The sequence below is a fragment of the Lithobates pipiens genome, unplaced genomic scaffold (genome assembly GCF_037356315.1).
Source record: "Lithobates pipiens isolate NorthernLeopardFrog02 unplaced genomic scaffold, aLitPip1_a1.2 Scaffold_16, whole genome shotgun sequence".
NCBI classification, from domain to species: Eukaryota; Metazoa; Chordata; class Amphibia; order Anura; family Ranidae; genus Lithobates; species Lithobates pipiens.
Window position 1 is genome coordinate 399,743,701 of NW_027507748.1, and position 19,351 is coordinate 399,763,051.

At 41.1% G+C, this 19,351-nt stretch overlaps 1 protein-coding gene across 1 annotated transcript in view; it reads right to left on the bottom strand.

The window, feature by feature from the left end:
• The window catches only part of CALN1 (calneuron 1), a 431,880-nt gene that overhangs the window by 221,686 nt on the left and 190,843 nt on the right, over nucleotides 1–19,351 (bottom strand). The window contains exon 3 of the mRNA XM_077482321.1: nucleotides 1,720–1,863. Within this exon, the coding sequence (XP_077338447.1) occupies nucleotides 1,720–1,863 (144 nt within the window). The remainder of the gene's footprint in view (nucleotides 1–1,719; nucleotides 1,864–19,351) is intronic.

The window sequence follows — 19,351 nt, forward strand, 5'->3', positions numbered from 1 at the left end:
CAGTGGATGTAAATAATCCTGCCCACAATTCTACAAGATACCAAATATCGTCAAAGATTGTGATCACCGATGATTGGCTATGGATTGGCCAATTAAAGGGAAACGATTGATGCGATATCAGTATATCCAGGCTTATTCGTTTGTTCTCTGATCCCAGCAGAGCCTGCACCTGAGTGCCTATCAAGGGTGTGTATCATTTGGAATCTATGCTTTGAGAGCGCCTTTTTTTTTTCTTCTATCTGATACTGTGATGCACTTTAACTTGAGTACTCGCAAGTACGCAGGCACATTCCATTGATACACTATATTACACTGCAGTAAAACTGCAGTATCACACTGCAATATACTGTGTCAAGCGTGAAGTAGCGCACAGAAATGTACTGCATTAAATAGAAGATAATGCACTGCAATATAAGGTGTTCAACTTGCAGTAACGCACTGAACTATACTGCGTTAAACACATAACTCAGTATATTTCAGTGAGTTATCTTTCGTTTAACCCAGTACAGTTCAGTGCATTAACGTAAGTTTAACGTAGTATATTTCAGTGTGTTACGTGCTGTTTAATGCAGTACATTTCTGTGCGTTAACGTAACGCACAGAACTGTACTGCATTAAAAAGCATGTAACGCACTGAAATATACTATGTTAAACTTGCAGTAATACACTGTACTGGGTTAAACAGAAGATAACGCAGTGAAATATACTGCGTTAAACTTGCAGTAATGCAGTAAACTGTACAGCGTTAAACTTGCAGTAACGCACTGAAATATAGTGTGTTAAGCGTGCAGCAATGCACAGAAATGTACTGCGTTAAACGGCACGTAACACACTGAAATATACGGCGTTAAACTTACAGTAACAGAATTAAATATACTGTGTTAAACGGTCACTACACTCACACTGATTGAACTATCCCTACATTCACACTAATGGAAAGATAAATGGTGGTCACACTACACTCACATTGACTGAACTACCCCTACATTCACACTAATGTAAAGATGAATCATCGCACTACACATCACACTTAACTATCCCTAGATGCACACGAAACTGATATTCTACACTGACAATAGAATCAGTATAGCACACTAACTGTCTAGTAGCACTGAACAGAGCCCTGTTCTATCTCCACACTGATATTACACTGAAAATGGCTGTTATTGAAAGAATACTTTTATAGTGTGGAGCAGGACTAACAGCAATGAGCCATGATTGGATAGAGTCATCATGACAGCGTCCAATCACGGCTCTGACAGTGCTCTGTGCCCTGATTGGGCAATGCTTTCATTGCTTCAGCCAATCAGGGCTTTCAATGCACTGTACGGCAGCGCAGTGCATTGTGGGGGTTCGGCGGGCTGAATAAATGGTCAAACACCCTGATAATTCAATTGTTCGGTGAACGTACAAACAGCCAATGTTCAGCCTAAATTCATGCTTGCACCAAACCATTCGTCCATCCCAAGTTAACATGTTTTGACAGTGTTTCAAAATGAATTGGCTGCCTAATGCAATATGGCTTAATGCACCACAATAATTGTGTTGTGATGTAAATGGGCACTAGCATTGGAAAAAAATATATTCATTAGACTGTCAGATTGAAAATAAAGAATTTTAAGAGGACATTACTGAAAACTGAAACAAGTGGTCATATTTTTCTAATTTTGTCTGTGAAACAGATTAATATTGCACTACGTTTGTATGTCAGTCACTTACCATCCATGTCAAGACGTTGCATAATGATGGCTAACTCAACTTCACTGGGCATGTAACCCAACGATCGCATTGCCATGCCAAGCTCTTGTTTTGAAATAAAACCATTCCCATCTCGATCCAACACGTGGAAGGCTTCCCGAATTTCTGTTGTAAAAGAGATTGGAGCAGTTTACAGGGTGCACATTTTTGCAATAGGAGTTGAAATAAGGATGAAGAAAGATGATGCACAAAAAAATCTTTAATCATTTAACAAGAGGGAAGGATTAATGGTCAGATTTGCAAAACAACTAGATGAACATGTTTTGTTAGCATTCTTTTTCTTCATTCTGATAATTGTCTTGTGTATAGCAGTAGCTTATTTACAGGTATACCCCACTTTTAAGTACACAATGGGGTTTATTTTCTAAAGCTGTAAAGTGCAAAATCAGGCTCACTTCTGCATAGAAACCAATGAGCTTCTAACCCCAGCTTGTGCAATTAAGCTTTGGTAATAAAACCTGGAAGCTCATTGGTTTCTATGCAGAAGTGAGCCTGATTTCGCACTTTCCCACTTTAGTAAATAAATCCAATTGTGTACTTAAAAGTGGGGTATGCCTGTATATTATTAAAGAGGATATACTGTAGATCTCCTCCTGGATCACACCTATGCATTTTTTGGTGCTTTTTGCAGAAACACACTACAGTCAATTTAACATGGTTTCCTATAGGACATGTTAACATCTATTCTTTTTTCAGCCACTGCGTATTTGAAAAAGGTCAGGGACAAATTGGTGCAGACTTCAACTGAGACATCACAGAAAAGTATGTAGTGCTTTTTGATGCGTTTTTGATGTGTTTTTAATGAACAACAACAAATTAGGGAAAAAAGCCCATAAAAAAGCGAGCAAAACGCATGAAAAATGCATGTGCAAAAATGCTCCTCAAAAAGACCTGCAGAAACAGATCAAAAGCAAACTGCATAGGTGGAAACCAGGGCTAAGAATCACCAACTGTACTGACAACTGTCCACTAGAATGTTAAGAGTATTTTTCTGGTTTGATGTGCTTGCTTGTATCTTGTCTTCATAACAGAGTGATGCCTATAACTGAATAAAGAAAATGCCTCTATAACTATTAAACCACTTTCTACCACTATGAAAGCTTTGTAGACATAAGTATAACAAAAGAAAATTACCAAAAAGAAAGAAGGAAAATATATGAGAGGTAAACTGCTTACAAAATATTAGAAAAACAACACATTTAATAAATATATAATAATAAATGATCTTAAAAAATAAAAGTATTTCATTGAGCATAGATTAAAAAAAAAAACTGTTATAAATTATTGTTTAGGGGTTCAATTGTAAGACGGCTTGAGATTGAAATCAAATACATATTTTATGGAACAAGCATTTGAAATAGCCTGATTAACGAAATACAAGTCATTTATTTGGCATCTTTATGTATAAAATTCCCACTGTTTAGTGGCATTAGTTATCCATGGTACGCATAATTTATGGATATTATTTACGGTATATTCTTACCCTATTGCTTTTTAATGTCCATGCAAAAATTTGTCTTCTAGCGGGAGTTAATAAATTGTGAAGGCATTTGATTTATAATACCAAAAGAGCTTGGGAAGAGCAAATAACAGCAATTATCAATACAAATTAACAGGCATTCTATGCATTCTGTATATAGAGCAAAGCACCTAAAACAATTTCCTTAAACACTCTGAAGCTAATGTATGAGAAGTGGGCTTCCAAGAGTGTGTATTGTTGTCCATATCATCCAATCAGAATCCTTGTTTTATTTTAAACTCTGGTCTGTAAAAAATGTCAGTTGAAAGCTGTATGTTGCTAGGTACAGAAAGAAATGTTAACAAACTCATATACATGTCTGTTTACCTGTTTATCTGTTGAAATCACAGTATTATTATCATGACAATTATCTTCAACGACAACATTGTTTTTAACATAACTGTTAGGCTGGATTCACACCTATGCATGTTCAGTGCTTTTAGCATTTTGCAGATTTGCACTAAAGTAGCCCATTTACCATGGTTTCTGTAGTGCAAATCTGCAAAAATGCAAAAAGCACTAAAAATGCATAGGTGTGAATCCAGCCTTAGTCTGCTTATTCTTTTGAGAATTTCCCCTGCTTGGTTATAAAATGTAGGTTCTCCTTGCAGAATTCCAATTGTGTTCCCAGCGGGTGATGACATGGATGTAAGGGTTTAAAATAAATTCCTCTAATAAAAGCAGCCTTTCTACTTCTGGTCCTGTTTTAAATTACAATGATAAACCTCTGTGCAGTCACAAAAATAAGCAGAAACAGAAACCTATGGGCTCATTTATAAAACAGCGATATGACCATGTTACAGTCATACCAGTAAGAAGGTCAGCTGCAGATCAAATCAGAGCCATAGTGGAGATGATTTACTAAAACTGGAGAGTGTAAAATCTGGTGCAGCTCTGCAGAGAAACCAATCAGCTTCCAGGTTTTTATGTCAAAGACTAATTGAACAAGCTGATGTCAGAAGCTGATTGGCTGCCATGCACAACTGCACCACATTTTGCACTCTGTAGTTTTAGTATATCAACCCCCAGAGAGTCCCTTTTGCCCACACTCATTCTGGGTGCACATCAAACTTGTTACTAGAAGTATGTACACAATATAATGGATAACTGCATTCAAGCTAATTTGAATTTCTCTATTAATGACAATCTATGACAGGCACCACTAAATGGTGGACCGCAGTCTGGATTTGGACCAAGTAATAGTCACTATCTTTCCCCTCCTTCTTCCAGACCTGCCTTTTGTAAGGTAGGAATGAAATCACTGCTGTGAAAAGGAAAGTGGGAGGGGGGGGGGGGGGGTTGTAATGATACTGCTATACTAAGCCCTTGTACACACGGTCGGACATTTCGATGGACAATGTCCAATAGGACCGTGTTGTTGGATAATCCGACAGTGTGTGGGCTCCATCGGACTGTTTCCGTCGGAGTATCTAACGGACCAAAATTTTCCAGCTGTGCTATAAAATTTTCCGACAATATGATCCGATCGGACTTCGTCCGATCATGTGTAGAGAATTCCGATCGGACAAAGTGCCACCAATGCTCAGATTAAATTCCTAGACCAAAGCTATTGGCTACTAGCCTGAACATAGTCCCGTCCTAACGAAATAACGTCATCACATTAAGTACGATCGGATTTTCTGACAACTTTGTCCGACTGTGGTGTATGCAACAGTTTCGGACAAAATCCGTCGGACAAAATCCGTCGGACAAAATCCGATGGATTTGGTTGTCGGAATGTCCGACCGTGTGTACAAGGGCTAAGAGGGTAGGGGTGAGGACACTGCTATAAATGGGGGGGAGGATATGTAAACTGCTAAGAATGGGGGGTTGAGGACACTGCTGTAAAGGGGGGTGAGGACCCTCATTAAGTGGGGGGCTGAGACCCTCATTAAGCAAGGGGATGAGGATATTGCTATAAATAAGTGGTAAGCATACTACAATAAGTGGGGGCTGAGGACACTGCTGTGAAGGGGGGCTAAGTAGGTGTGGGACACTGACATGAAGGGGGAACTGTGACATAAAGGGAGGGACTGTGACATGGGGAAAACTGTGATGTGTAGGGAAACTTTGATGTAAAGGGGGGGTGAGGACCCTGATGTAAAGGTTGGACTGTGACTTGCGTGGGGGGGGGTGAGGACACTGACATAAAGGGGGGACTGGGATCTGCAGGGAGAACTGAGGACACTGATGCAAGGAGGGGACTGTGATGTGCATGGGGGACTGAGGGCTCTGATGTAAGAAGGGATTAAAAATTAAATGTGGGGATGTGTCATGTATACATCTTAATCATCAGATTGGACCTCTGCTGGAAGAAAACTTCACTGACCAGACCTCCGTGAATTTTAAATGAATACCCTGATCTATAAAGAGGGTACAATAGGAAGAGAACATCACTAATGCATTTCACACTAACAAGACTGAATCCTCGAAGTGTAGAATCATTATTTAACCACAGATACTCCTCGTTCCTCACAAGATTTGGATTACGTATAGCTGACAAATTAATCAAGGAGTCCCAGGCTCATAAAACTCAGGGCCGGTGCAAGGATTTTTATCTACACAGGTGAAGGTGCATTTTGGTGCCCCTCACCGTTCTCTGCCACCCCCCTACAATGTTACCCCCCCTTTTCCCATTGTCTACAGCCTCACTGGTACCTCTGTCATGTTGCAGTCATAATGTGATGCTATGCCACAAGCAATAATCTCACAGACACATATAAACCTCAGAACAATCATAAAAAAAAAAAAATAAGAAGAAGAATGAAAAGCTTCCATTGCATATGATTTTGCACACTGAAAATCTACAAAAAGCTAATGCTTTATCTAAGTCTACCTTAAAGAAGGCCTTCATTATAATAGTCAGAGACTTCTTAACAACCTCGACTGTTAAGGCAATAACTACTTTGATGAGAAGTATATTATATACAGTACTGTGTATATATTGCAGGAATGTGTATGGAATAGTGCAGGGGTTGTGATGCAGTCAGTGTTGGGTTTAGGATACATAACACAGGCTGCAGGGGTCTAGGGTGTGTATTGCAGAATGTTCAAGGATCAGGAGTATACAACACACAGAAGACTGTAGTCAGTGCTGGGTTTAGGAATACATGACACACAGAGTGCAGGGGACATGAGTGTGTAATGCACAGTGTAGTGGTAAGGCCAGTGCAAGATTCCCCCTCCCCAACTTCACTCTTTCAGCAAAAATCCCAACTCCCTCCCTCCAAAAAGAAAATCACCACGATTTTGTTGTTTCTGCCTCCCAGTACAACCCCCCCCAGAACAAATCCCCCCTCCCAGCACAAATCTTCTTCCCCCTTTCTTGGCACAAGTCCTCCACCCTCCCCAAATCCCCAGTTCCAATACAATCCCCTCATCTTCCCCATACTAGCACTTACCCCCCACATCCCTCAATTACCTCTCCCAAGACAAATCCTCTTCTCCTCCTCCAAACCCCAATACCCCTCTCAGAATAAATCCTTTTCTACCCCTGAATCCTCCCTCCCAGCACAACCCCCCCCCATGCCAGTACAAATCCTCCCCTACCCAATTCCCCCTCTCGGAAACCTCCCAGCATAAATCCTCTCTCCCCCTCCCAATTCCCAGCACAACAAATCCCCCCCAAATGTATTTTCCCAGCAACCCCCATGCTTCTAGAACAGATCTTCCTCCCAATGTAAATCATTTCTAGCATAAATCCTCTTCCCCAAATCCCCTTTCCAGCACAAATATTCTTCCACCCCTAAATTCCCTTTCCCAAAACCAATCCTCATCCCAGCACAAATACATCATCCCCAATCCCAGCAAAAACCCTTTACCATACTCTCTAGATGCCCCCAGGACAAATCCCCCCCCCATCCCCTTTCCCAGCAAAATCTTCTCCCGACTTATAGGACAGATCATTTCCCCAAAGTCCTCCATTTAAGCACAACCTCCTTCCCCCTCGAGTCAGATCCTTGTTCTCTCAAATCCCCCATGGCAGCACAAGTCTTCTCCCCAGTTCTGCCATAAATCCTCCCTTCCAAATCCCCTCTCCTAGTACAAACCCCCCAAACACAAATACTCCCCCCTTCTAATACAAATCAATCAACAATACTTAACAACTGTCCACTTTTTGTGGGACCTTCCTTAGATATGAACAAAATCCCATAAATCCAGACGAAGGGCCAGTTAACACCGACCTGCAGTGCGGGAAACCTGCACTCCATGTGGAATGGGCATGGTTTAAATGTGGTTTCTCGCACCACATGTAAAGCACATTGCAGTTGTGATCTGCAGTAGGTGTAAATGTTAACTTCATGACACCACAAATGCAGGTCCTAAATGTAATACGTTCATTGGTACCATCCGGTTCCTGTGCATCTTGTAACTCTTGGTGCAGTTCAGCACAGTTTCAGCCTATTCAAATGAATGGGCTGAAATTGTACTGCTCCTGGAACATATGAGAATTGCACAGGAACACACCGTGTGTTCTTGTGTGATTCATTGTGTGAACCGACCCTGAGTCCTGGAGCCCAGTGATGGCAAAAGTTCTGCTACCACTAACTTGCTTGGCAGGGGGGCACCTGGGGAAATTGGCCTGCATCTCTAGTGGGATGCCCAAGATCTTGGATGCCATAATGGTCCCCTGTGTAGCAGCCAGCATCTCTTTGAATCAGAGGTGGTACTGTATGTGCTATTGGGTACTTTCAGATTTCATACCCAACACCCTTTCTAGCATAAGTCCTCTCTGCTCCTAAAACACCCCCCAGCACATGCAGTACGCTCTCACCCATCCACCCCACTCCAGAATCAGTGCAAATATGAATTTAATGTCACCCCCCCGCACAAGTGTCATCTAGATATACCCTCCTATATATCTGCATGCTATCTGTAGTGTGTGTAAAAAGTACAGACCTCAGATGAGCGGCACAGTGGTGTCTGTCCTCCTCCCCGCTGCTACTCCTCCTGCTTACACAGAAGACATCAGTGTGGAGGAGGAGAAGGAGGGGCGGGTTCATTGGTATTGTCTTTATTGCCCATGCTAAACGCAGCCATGTGGAACGACGTGGCTGCCAAAGAGAGCTGAGAAATAGCGTGGGCAGCAAACACCCTGCACAAGCTGCGGGACGGGTGCGCCAACATTAGCATGCCCCTCCTGGGCAAGTCATTGCTCCAGCAGGATTTAGCCTGCATTTACTGGCAAGCGAGGTCCTGATTATTCCAGGAGGTATGGGATTTACCACTCCCCCCATCCTGGCACCCTCAGGCGGCTGCCTGGGCTGCCTTATGGTTACGCCGGCCCTGATAAAACTATTACACTGCAACATTCAATACAAAAATATAAGTGTCAAACATAAATCCAACATACAATCTAAATCATATTATACTCACTGCAACAAAATTCAAATAAATAATGCAAGAAAGTACAGCAAAAAAAAGAAAGCACGGACAGACATAAAATGTTAATAATGTATCTACAAAAGAGGGCAAAGCATAACTGTTACCCCTGTAGGGATATAAATTTGGTTTATAACAAAAGCAAAATATTATTTATATGCCGGAGAGAGTACATATACATTCATAAAAAGGTGTAACGTCCTTCTCTTAATTCAGACCCTCTGGGATCCTTTTATGCATACTAAAAATCCAATAAACCTCTCTCGTGAATAGTTATAGAAAAATATCTTTGTTTCTTTAAAAGGATTTAACTCACTCTATCCCCTGAATATTCAAGATGAATGTATGGCCATCAAGTCAGATCAAATAATTCTGACTGATCTTAGAAGTGCTTTAAGCTGATGTCTAACTGATGCCATTGAAGCCAAAGCCCAATGACACAGGCAATACAGCACAACAATGTGCTGTGTTTTTTTAGTGCAAGTGTTTTTAGTCTAACACATTAACCACTTGACAACTGGGCACTTAAACCCCCTCGTGACCAGACCATTTTTCAGCTTTCGGTGCTCTCACACTTTGAATGACAACTACTCAGTCATGCAATACTGTACCCAAATAAATTTTTTTGTCCTTTTTTTCATACAAATAGAGCTTTCTTTTGGTGGTATTTGATCACCTCTGGGTTTTTTATTTTTTGCGCTATAAATGAAAAAAGACCAAAAATTTAGAAAAAAAAACGTATTTTTTTCTTTGTTTCTGTGATACAATTTTGCAAATTATTAATTTTTCTTCATAAATTTTGGCCCACAACTTATACTGCTACATATCTTTGATAAAAAAAAATAACCCAAATTAGTGGATATTATTTGGTCTTTGTGAAAGTTAGAGAGTCTACAAACTGTGGTGCAAATCATAAAAAATTAATCACACCTGATGTACAGGTGGCCTATCTCATTTCTTGAGACCCGAACAAGCCAGGAATGTACAAATACCCCCCCCCCCCCCATGATCCCTTTTTTGAAAGTAGACATTCCAAGGTATTTAGTAAGAGGTATGGTGAACTTTTTGATGTTGTCATTTTTTCCCACAATTCTTTGCAAAATTAAGATTTTTTCCCCCACAAAATTGTCATTGTAATAGGCTCACATGGCATGGGTATACACAAATGACACCCCAAAACACATTCTGCTACTCCTGAGTATTACGATACCACATGTGTGGGACTTTTTCACAGCTTGGCCACTTAGAGAGGCCCAAAATGCAGGGAGCACCGCCACGTGTTCTAGGGGGAAAAAATGACACATCTAACTTGTTGACTACCTATAACACTTTTGAAGGCCCTGGAGCACCAGGACAATGACGTGGCACTGATGACAGATGGCACTGATATGTGGCACTGATGACACGTGACACTGATGTGGCACTGATGTCAGATGGCAATAATACGTGGCACTGATGACACGTGACACTGACGACAGATGGCACTAATTTGTGGCACTGATGACACGTGGCACTGATAACAGATGGCACTAAAATGTGGCACTGATGACAGATGACACTAATACATGGCACTGATGACAGATGGTACTAATACTTGGCACTGATGACACGTGACACTAATGACAGATGGAACTGATAAGTGGCACTGATGGCACGTGACACTGATAACAGATGGCACGTGATACTGACAGGTGGCACTGATGACAAATAGCACTGATACGTGGCACTGATGACAGATGGTACTAATATGTGGCACTGATGACAGATGACACTTAAACATGGCACTGATGTCAGATGGCACTTATATGTGGCACTGGGGCAGATGGCACTGACAGGTCGCACTGGGGACAGATGGCACTTACAGGTGGCACTGGGAACAGGTGGCACTGACAGGTGGCACTGACAGGTGGCACCGGGGACAGGTGGCACTGACAGGTGGCTCTGGGGACAGATGGCAGGGGACACAGATGGCACTGACATTTTCCTTTTTTTTTTTTGACTCACAAGCTGCAGCCGTTCGTCTCTCCCTCCTCACACACTGTCTCTGTGTGAGGAGGGAGAGCCGGCGATGAGAGATTATCTCATATGTTTACAGAGATCTGTGACTCACTGTGTCCACGGCCAACACAGAATTTCCCTGATGCGCACTCGCGGGAGCACACATCGCGGAAGTAAACAGGAGGAAGTCCAGGGATGGCCTCACGGCAATTGGCGTCCATGCTGTAGCTGTCTTTCGGCTATAGCGTGGGCGCCTAGTAGTTAATACCTTTATGACGGAGGGTAAACAAATCCTAACATCTGAACACGGTTTTACAACCTTGTCATGTGTTAGAAAAACTGTACATAAATCTAGAGGCGTAGCAAACTTTGTAAGGAACTCAGTGGTATTTGAAACCCAAAGTGTATTTAGAGACCCAGACAGTCGAAATTTAAAAGGCTCAATAAAAGGATGCTCAGTCATCATTGCCTCAATATACGCCCCTAATGACGCACACACAAGCTTTTTTTATAAATTCTTTGAAACCTTAGATAGATTTCATTCCACACACTTAATAGTAAGGGGTGATTTTAACCTTCCTGCACATTCAGCACTAGATAAAAGTCGAGTAGTTCCATCCTCTAAAGCATTCCCTAAATCACTAAATCCCCACAATGTAGGTATCAAAGCATACACATTCTACTCTCACCCACATGATAGCTATGCACGGCTAGATTATATTTTTTGTACCCCAATCTTATTAGCCAATTCCTCTAAAGCAGAGATCCACCCATGTCCCTGGTCAGACCACCATATAGTCTCCTTTAACACCCCACATATGGGCCTAGCATCCACAATGCACAAATGGTGAATAAATAATTCCCTACCAACTGACCCAACGATCACTCAAGAAATCCTATCTCACCTTGAGCAATACTTTACACTTAACATAGCACCAGACATGCCACCCACAACTTTATGGGCGGCACATAAGGCAGTCATGAGAGGCCATTTGATAAATATTGCCTCATCCAAAAACAAATCTAAACTCGCTGATATAAAATCTCTTACCAGAGATCTAGATCTCCTATATCAGTGATGGCGAACCTTTTTGAGCCCGAGTGCCCAAACTGCAAACCAAAATGACTTATTTTTTTCAAAGTGCCAACACTACAATTAAACCTGACTAACGAGGTTTTAGTTTAGAAAAAAACAATTCGTACAGTCGTTTCACAATGACACTAATAATGAGCCCCCCCTTTTTTTAAGATAGAGCAGTGCCGCTCTAAGAGTAGTAAGTTAGTTAAAAAAGGCTTTATTCAGATTATGGGCAGAGTACTGCAGAGTATTGCATAGTATGGGCAGAGTACTGCAGAGTATTGCATAGTATGGGCGGAGTACTGTAGAGTATTGCATAGTATGGGCAGAGTACTACAGAGTATTGCATAGTATTGGCAGAGTACTACAGAGTATGGGCAGAGTTTTGCATATTATTGCCAGAGTATGGGCAGAGTACTGCATAGTATGGGCAGAGTATGGGCAGAGTATGGGCAGAGTACTGCATAGTATGGGCAGGGCACTGCATAGTATTGCATAGTATGGACAGAGTATGGGCAGAGTACTACAGAGTATTGCATAGTATTGTCAGAGTATGGGCAGGGTACTGCAGAGTATTGCATAGTATTGGCAGAGTATGGGCAGGGTACTTCAGAGTATTGCATAGTATTGGCAGAGTATGGGCAGGGTACTGCAGAGTATTGCATAGTATTGGCAGAGTATGGGCAGAGTATGGGCAGGTTACTGCAGGGTATTGCATAGTATTGGCAGAGTATGGGCAGGGTACTGCAGAGTATTGCATAGTATTGGCAGAGTATGGGCAGGGTACTGCAGAGTATGGGCAGAGTATGGGCAGGGTACTGCAGAGTATTGCATAGTATTGTCACAGTATGGGCAGGGTACTGCAGAGTATTGCATAGTATGGGCAGAGTATGGGCAGAGTATGGGCAGGGTACTGCAGAGTATGGGCAGAGTATGGGCATAACATTGCATCTCCCTCCCTCTTCCCCTCTCCCCTCGCACTGTAGGGCGCATGGGAGCAAGATTCTGGGAGGGCATCCATGGATGCTCTCCCAGAATAAGCCAACCGTGCTGTAGCCATCTTTTGGCTATGGCCCGGTCGGCAATTGGTTATAAAACTCACATTTGAGTTGTTGAAATCGGTGTGGGGTCAGGCTCCAGTCGCTCCGGTGGTGTCCGTGTGTCAGGAGATTTCCCACGCAAGCACGTCAACAGGTGCGTCAGATGTTTGAGAACGGGGGGCGTGGCTTCAGCGTTCAGAGAATGCACCATGCCCATTCAGACACATCACCGCTATCCCAAGAGGACTGTGGGAGATGTAGTTCACGGGAGCGGATGATTTAACGATGACAGTGTAATTGTCATAGCGTGCCCACAGAGACGGCTCGGCGTGTCGGCATCGGCACACGTGCCCCGCATTCGCCATCACTGTCCTATATCATAGGAAAAACCAAAACCCCTCTAGCGATCTCTTCAAACAAATTCAAGAAAAACGCATAGCCTTGGACTTTACATCAGATACAGAAAAAGCCCTTAGATGGTCTAAAGTTAGATTTTTGCTTAATAGCAATTCATACTCTACTATGTTTGCCAGAAAACTAAATCAAACAACAAAACCTCCTCACACCTATAAATTACGGAACTCATAAGGTAACTTAATATTCCATCCCAAAGAAGTTATGGAGATTATATTTTTAGACTTACAAAAAGCTTCTCTCCACCCCCCCCCCCCCCCCATCCTTACCTAAACAATCTTCTCTGAACTGGCTTAATGATATTACACTGCCCATTCTATCTAATCAACAAATAAAGATGCTCAATGCTCCCTGCACGGACATAGAAATTAACAAAATCATAAGCTCATTAAAAATCTCTACTTCTCCAGGCCCTGATGGATATTCCTCATCATACTATAAAAAATTTGCCTCCGCACTAACCCCACACCTTACAAAATTATACAATCATATCCTACAAGGAAACCAATTCCCATCAGAAATGCTCCTAGCAAACATGTCCCTTCTTCCCAAACCTAATAAAGAGCATTCCATCCCACAAAACTATCGTCCAACTTCAGTTATTGATAATGATCTTAAAATATTCGGCCGAATGCTAGCTGACAGATTAGCTGCAGTTATTCCCCCACTAATAAATCCAGACCAAACAGGATTCATCCCAAACAGACAAATAACAGATAGCATAAGACTGACCACAAACACCATTCAAGACTCTAACCAAAACTCTAACTCTGAACTCCTACTCAGTCTTGATATCTACAAAGCCTTTGATAGTGTCAGCTGGTCATATTTAGACATACTACTCCCTAGATACGGCATAAACAGAGAATTCCTACACGGTTTTAAAGCCCTCTGCCATAACCCACACACACACCTCAAACTCCCCAGCAACAATTCTGACTTTTTCTCTCTGAGCAAGGGCACCAAGCAAGGATGTCCACTTTCCCCCTTTCTTTTTCCCCTGGCAATAGAGCCCCTTGCCTGTGTGATTAGAAACAACACAGATATTAAAACATACACTAAAGGGTCCAAGGAATTTAAACTAAGCCTCTATGCCAAAGACGTCCTTCTCTTTCTAACAGATCCCCTCATCTCCCTACCGAATCTGTCCAAAACTGGACATTTTTCACGACCTGACTGGACTTAGTGTAAACTTATTTAAATGCTCATCCCTACCCATTAATATCCCCCCCAGCCTTAATAACAACACTCAATGACAAATGTCCATTCAATTGGTGCACAGACTCATTTAGATACCTAGGAATGCATATTACACCCTCTTACAAAACACTATTTCACGCTGATTACTCACCATTATTTAATAACATCAAAAATATAATGAAATTATGCTTATCATACCAAATATCATTCTCCGGCAGAATAGTAGCAACGAAAAATGGTTATACTACTCAAACTTTTATTCTTTTTCAGAGCCCTTCCTCTTGTACTTCCCAAAAACACATTAGATTCTCTTCAAAGAGAAATCAACAAATTAATTTGGCAAAACAAAAAACCAAGGTTCAGTTACTCCTTGATATTTAGGCCCCAACTAAAAGGAGGTCTAAATATCCCAAATTTATGGATATACTACCTGCCAGACAGATTTAACCAACTAGCACAATGTTATGCCCCAGCCTCCCAAATCCCCTGGCTCCTGTTCGAAGAACAATCAGTCCTCCCATACCACCTACAAGGACTACTCTGGTTCAAGTCTATCTCACCACAAAAAATAAGACCGTTGAATATAATTGTAACACATACCTTACAATTGTGGAACAGACATAATACCAAATTTAACTTGTCCTCCGACATCCCTCCCCTAGCATCCTTTTAGGAGACCCTCACTTTGCTTCTTTAGATAATAACCAAAACACATTAACAATATGGAAACAACATAATCTAACAAATTTAAAAACACTCACCCATAACAATACATTTTACTCCTTCTCCGAACTACAAACACAATACGACCTAGCACCTACAGAATATGACACTTATATTAAGATAAAACAATTCTACCAAAAATACTACTCACTCACTCTACACACTCCCCCTCTCACAATTCAAACAGATTTGTATTTCCTCCCCACGAGACAAAGGATTAATCTCCAAAATTTATAAAAATCTAAACAAATCCAATATGCCTGAAAAATCACACCCCATGCTTCAATGGGAATCGGAGCTAAACATTTAATTTTCCCCCTGAACAATGGGATACCATATTTGAAAACTTACACAAATGCACCAAAACTACCACCATCAGGGAATCTGCCACCAAACTGCTCTATAGGTGGTATCTTACCCCTGCCTAATCTCAACTCATTCTACCCATCAACATCTCCACTCTGTTTCAGAGGCTGCCCTACACTTAGAACACTGCTACATATATTTTGGGATTGCCCCCACCTAAAAATAATTTGGCACAATGCTAATCTAATGACCAATCGAATTTCAGGCAGAAAGATCCCACTAACACCCCAAATGTGCCTTTTATTCCCCCCATACAATATTCCAATAGCAAATTCTAGACTAATTCATACTCTATTCAGCACTATCCACTGGACCATTGCCTTTAACTGACGCTCATCCAACGTACCATGGCCTCAGGTTCTCAACCATATGGCAAACATCAAATTATCAGAAAGAATACACCACATGTTATATGACACAATGCATATATACAAAAAAATGGACTCTATGGGAAACCTCACTACTGGTGTAATGTTTACTATGGCTATTTTACTTAAGCACTTCTATATATCCTTCCCCGTAAATATTGTATAGATTTATAATCCAATGTGTGTATCTTGTCATTTGATTTGTCTTTACTCAAGTTATAATGTATTACCCAAATTAATCTTTCACTTGTACTTCACATACCACTGTCAAAATCTTGTACTATGACCTTACCCATAATAAAAACCATTTGTAAACAAAAAATAAAAACTGTACATATCATCACAACTACCTGCCTATTTAGGCAAGTATGAGGGGGGCTGGGGCTGCTGCACACAGTACCTTAATGCATAGAATGCATTTAGGTAAAAACCTTCTGCCTTTAGAACTACTTTAACCTTTTAAGGACCCAGCCTTTTTCTGACATTTGTCGTTTACAAGTAAAAATCTCTATTTTTTGCTAGAAAATTACATAGAACCCCCAAACATTATTATTTTTTTTTTTTATGTCACACACCATTATTGGGGAATAAATACACTTTTTTAAATTTTAATACATAAAAAAACACAATACATAGCCATTTTTTTGTAAAATATAAAAGATGATGTTAGCCAAATAAATAGATACCAAACATGTCATGCTTTAAAATTGTGCACGCCTGCGCATTGATGAAAAATCTGTACATTTTACTATGTGTAGGCAACGCTTCTGGCCCATCGGTTCAGAGTTACCATAGCAGAGACCCGATCAAAGCCGATTCCGACTTTGTATGGGTCTCTGGCCAGCAAGCAGACATGCCGGCTGGAAGCTCGGGTCCCCAGTGGCATGAGAAAGTTGCGGAAAAGAGGGGAGGGGGAGTCTGTCCCCTCTCACTGCTTGCAATAACACCTGAGTAGCTAGTTAGCCACTCCAGTTGTTATTACAAGGGGGCCGACCATCGGCTCTAAAGAACAGTACCAGGGTGATGCCAGCAGCTGCAGGCATCACCTCGATACAACCACTTGAAGTCAAATGGCATACCGGGTATGTGATTTGGCGCCAAATGTTTAAACTGTTCTACAGTACACATTGTTTACTAAAATATTGTGTTAAAAAAAAAACTGTATCTCTTCTGTATAACAACTGTTCCTGTCCCTCAAATAATAAGATACAGTGTATGATCTTTTACTGTCTTCTATAAATCCAGCTAAAGTGTTGCAATATTAAGAATGAGTGCACTTACAGGAAAGTAAACTAGGTCAAGAACACCGACATGCTGAGTTTGTGATGACTGACTTCAAGTGGACGATCTGCAGAAATGTGACGACATATCTATGAATGCAGTATTTTGCACTACAAAGGAACAAGATTTTTTTTAAACGTTCTTATTCATTGAATATCTAATTGAATGCTATATTCTGGCATGGCAAAAATTAAAGCAGTACTCCAGTCAAAAATGTAAAAAAATAAATAAATAAATAAAATAACATCCTATTACATTTTAAAAGTATAAAGGAACTTTTGGTGCAGTACTCACCTTCCCCACTGTACTTTTTCTAACACTAGATGTCCTCAATTTTCAAGGTTGAATGATGGCCAGCATAAGTTCACCACTTGCCTACTGATGTGGATTTTGTGCCAGCTGGAAATGAGTGACTTTTCTGCCTAAACTATCATGGCCCAAAGCACTGCAAGGCTACTAATGCTATAGGAGCATTTGTTATGTATTAGAAATTTAGTCAAGTGTGAACAAGCCCTAAAAGTGGTCATGCGTCTGTAAAGCCACCCAAATCACTTTTATAGGAAAGCCAATCACTGGCTCTAAAAACCAGTACCACCTGTTGCCTTGATTCCAGTGTAACCACTTGCTGCCCAGGACATTTATATACTTACGATGGGCAGCAATAAGTTAACCCTACCTGGTCTGAGCACAGGATGTCATGGATCAACCCCCAGCAAATGACTGGACAGTGAAGGAGAAGTAGCACAGTGCTGAGCTCATCTATATGCTATTCTGCTTTCTACTCCTATCAGCAAGCATCTTGTCAAAACTATTTTGCTGTGCAGGAATTGCAAGGGTTAATACCAATGCAAATTCAGGTACTTACACAGCTTATTAGTGTGAAAAACAATTGTGATGATGGTTCTTTTTATACAAAACTGCAGTCATTTGTGTATTGTATATCTGCTAGAGATTAAAGAAAGATCTCCAGTCAGGATTTTAACATTTAGCCATTACATTACCTTTTGATAAAATCTTTATATTTGAATAATGCATCCAGTCCACTAAGCTAAGCTGGTTTCATAGTTTCATAGTTTCATAGTTAGTAAGGTTGAATAAAGACACCAGTCCATCCAGTTCAACATAAGTATCTACAATTGTCCCTATCCCTGTACATTGCACACTCACATTGGTCCCTACCCTCAAGGAGCCCACAATCCAAGGTCCCCATTCATATACTAGGGCCAATTTTGGACAGAAGCCAATTAACCTACCTGCATGTCTTTGGATTGTGGGAGGAAACTGGAGTACCCGGCGGAAACCCACGCAGGCACAGGGAGAACATGCAAACTCCAGGCAGGTAGAGTAGTGGTTGGGATTAAACCAGCGACCCTTCTTACTGCTAGCACTGCAAACCACTGGTGTGCTTTGTGTATTTTTTCCAGATCTGTGCAGTAATACAGTGTGTAACTTTGCTTTCTGTGCAGTAGTTATAAACATCTTTACTAAAAAGCATGTGAGACCAGAAAGTAAGCGCTGCTTAAAATGTCTGTTCTGGAAACCGTGGTAGGAACCCACAAAGAAAAACAGAGCACACAACCTAATCCCCAAAGGGGGAAAAGAAAAATATCCAGGTGGTGGTCTGTGTGGGCTCCAATGCTAAGAGTTAAAAAAGATTGAGTATACTGTGAATACATATTGATGTATAGTAATGAGGAGTAAATGGAGCCCAACACCAAGGTAAAAGTTGAGTGTGAGTAAAGTATAAACGTGTATATATCAAAAAAAGCATGGCCTCACTGATGGGAAAAGAACATAAAACAAATGTGAAATGAAACAACACCCAAAGAAGAAAATATGAAAGTAAAAGGTGAAGCTCTAAAAACATTGGTAGAAGAAAACTATCCAGGTGATTACCTTCTATTGTATTGAAAAAGCATAGTCCAAATCCTTGTGCTGTGTGCATAAAAGGTGCTGCCAGGTGAACTAGTTATAAACAGCAGTCACTGTTGTTCAACTTCAACCACTTCCAGGTCCAGGCCCTCTCTAACATTTCTGTCCTACATATGAAAAACATAATTTTTTTGCTTGAAGACTACTTAGAACCCCCTAACATTATATATATATATATATATATATATAATGCGCTCGCTGGCTGCCTCTTAAAGGGCAACGTACAGGTACGTGATTCTGCAAGCTCCGTGAGTCGGGTCACGGGTCCCACGGACTCGATCGCTGCGGGGAT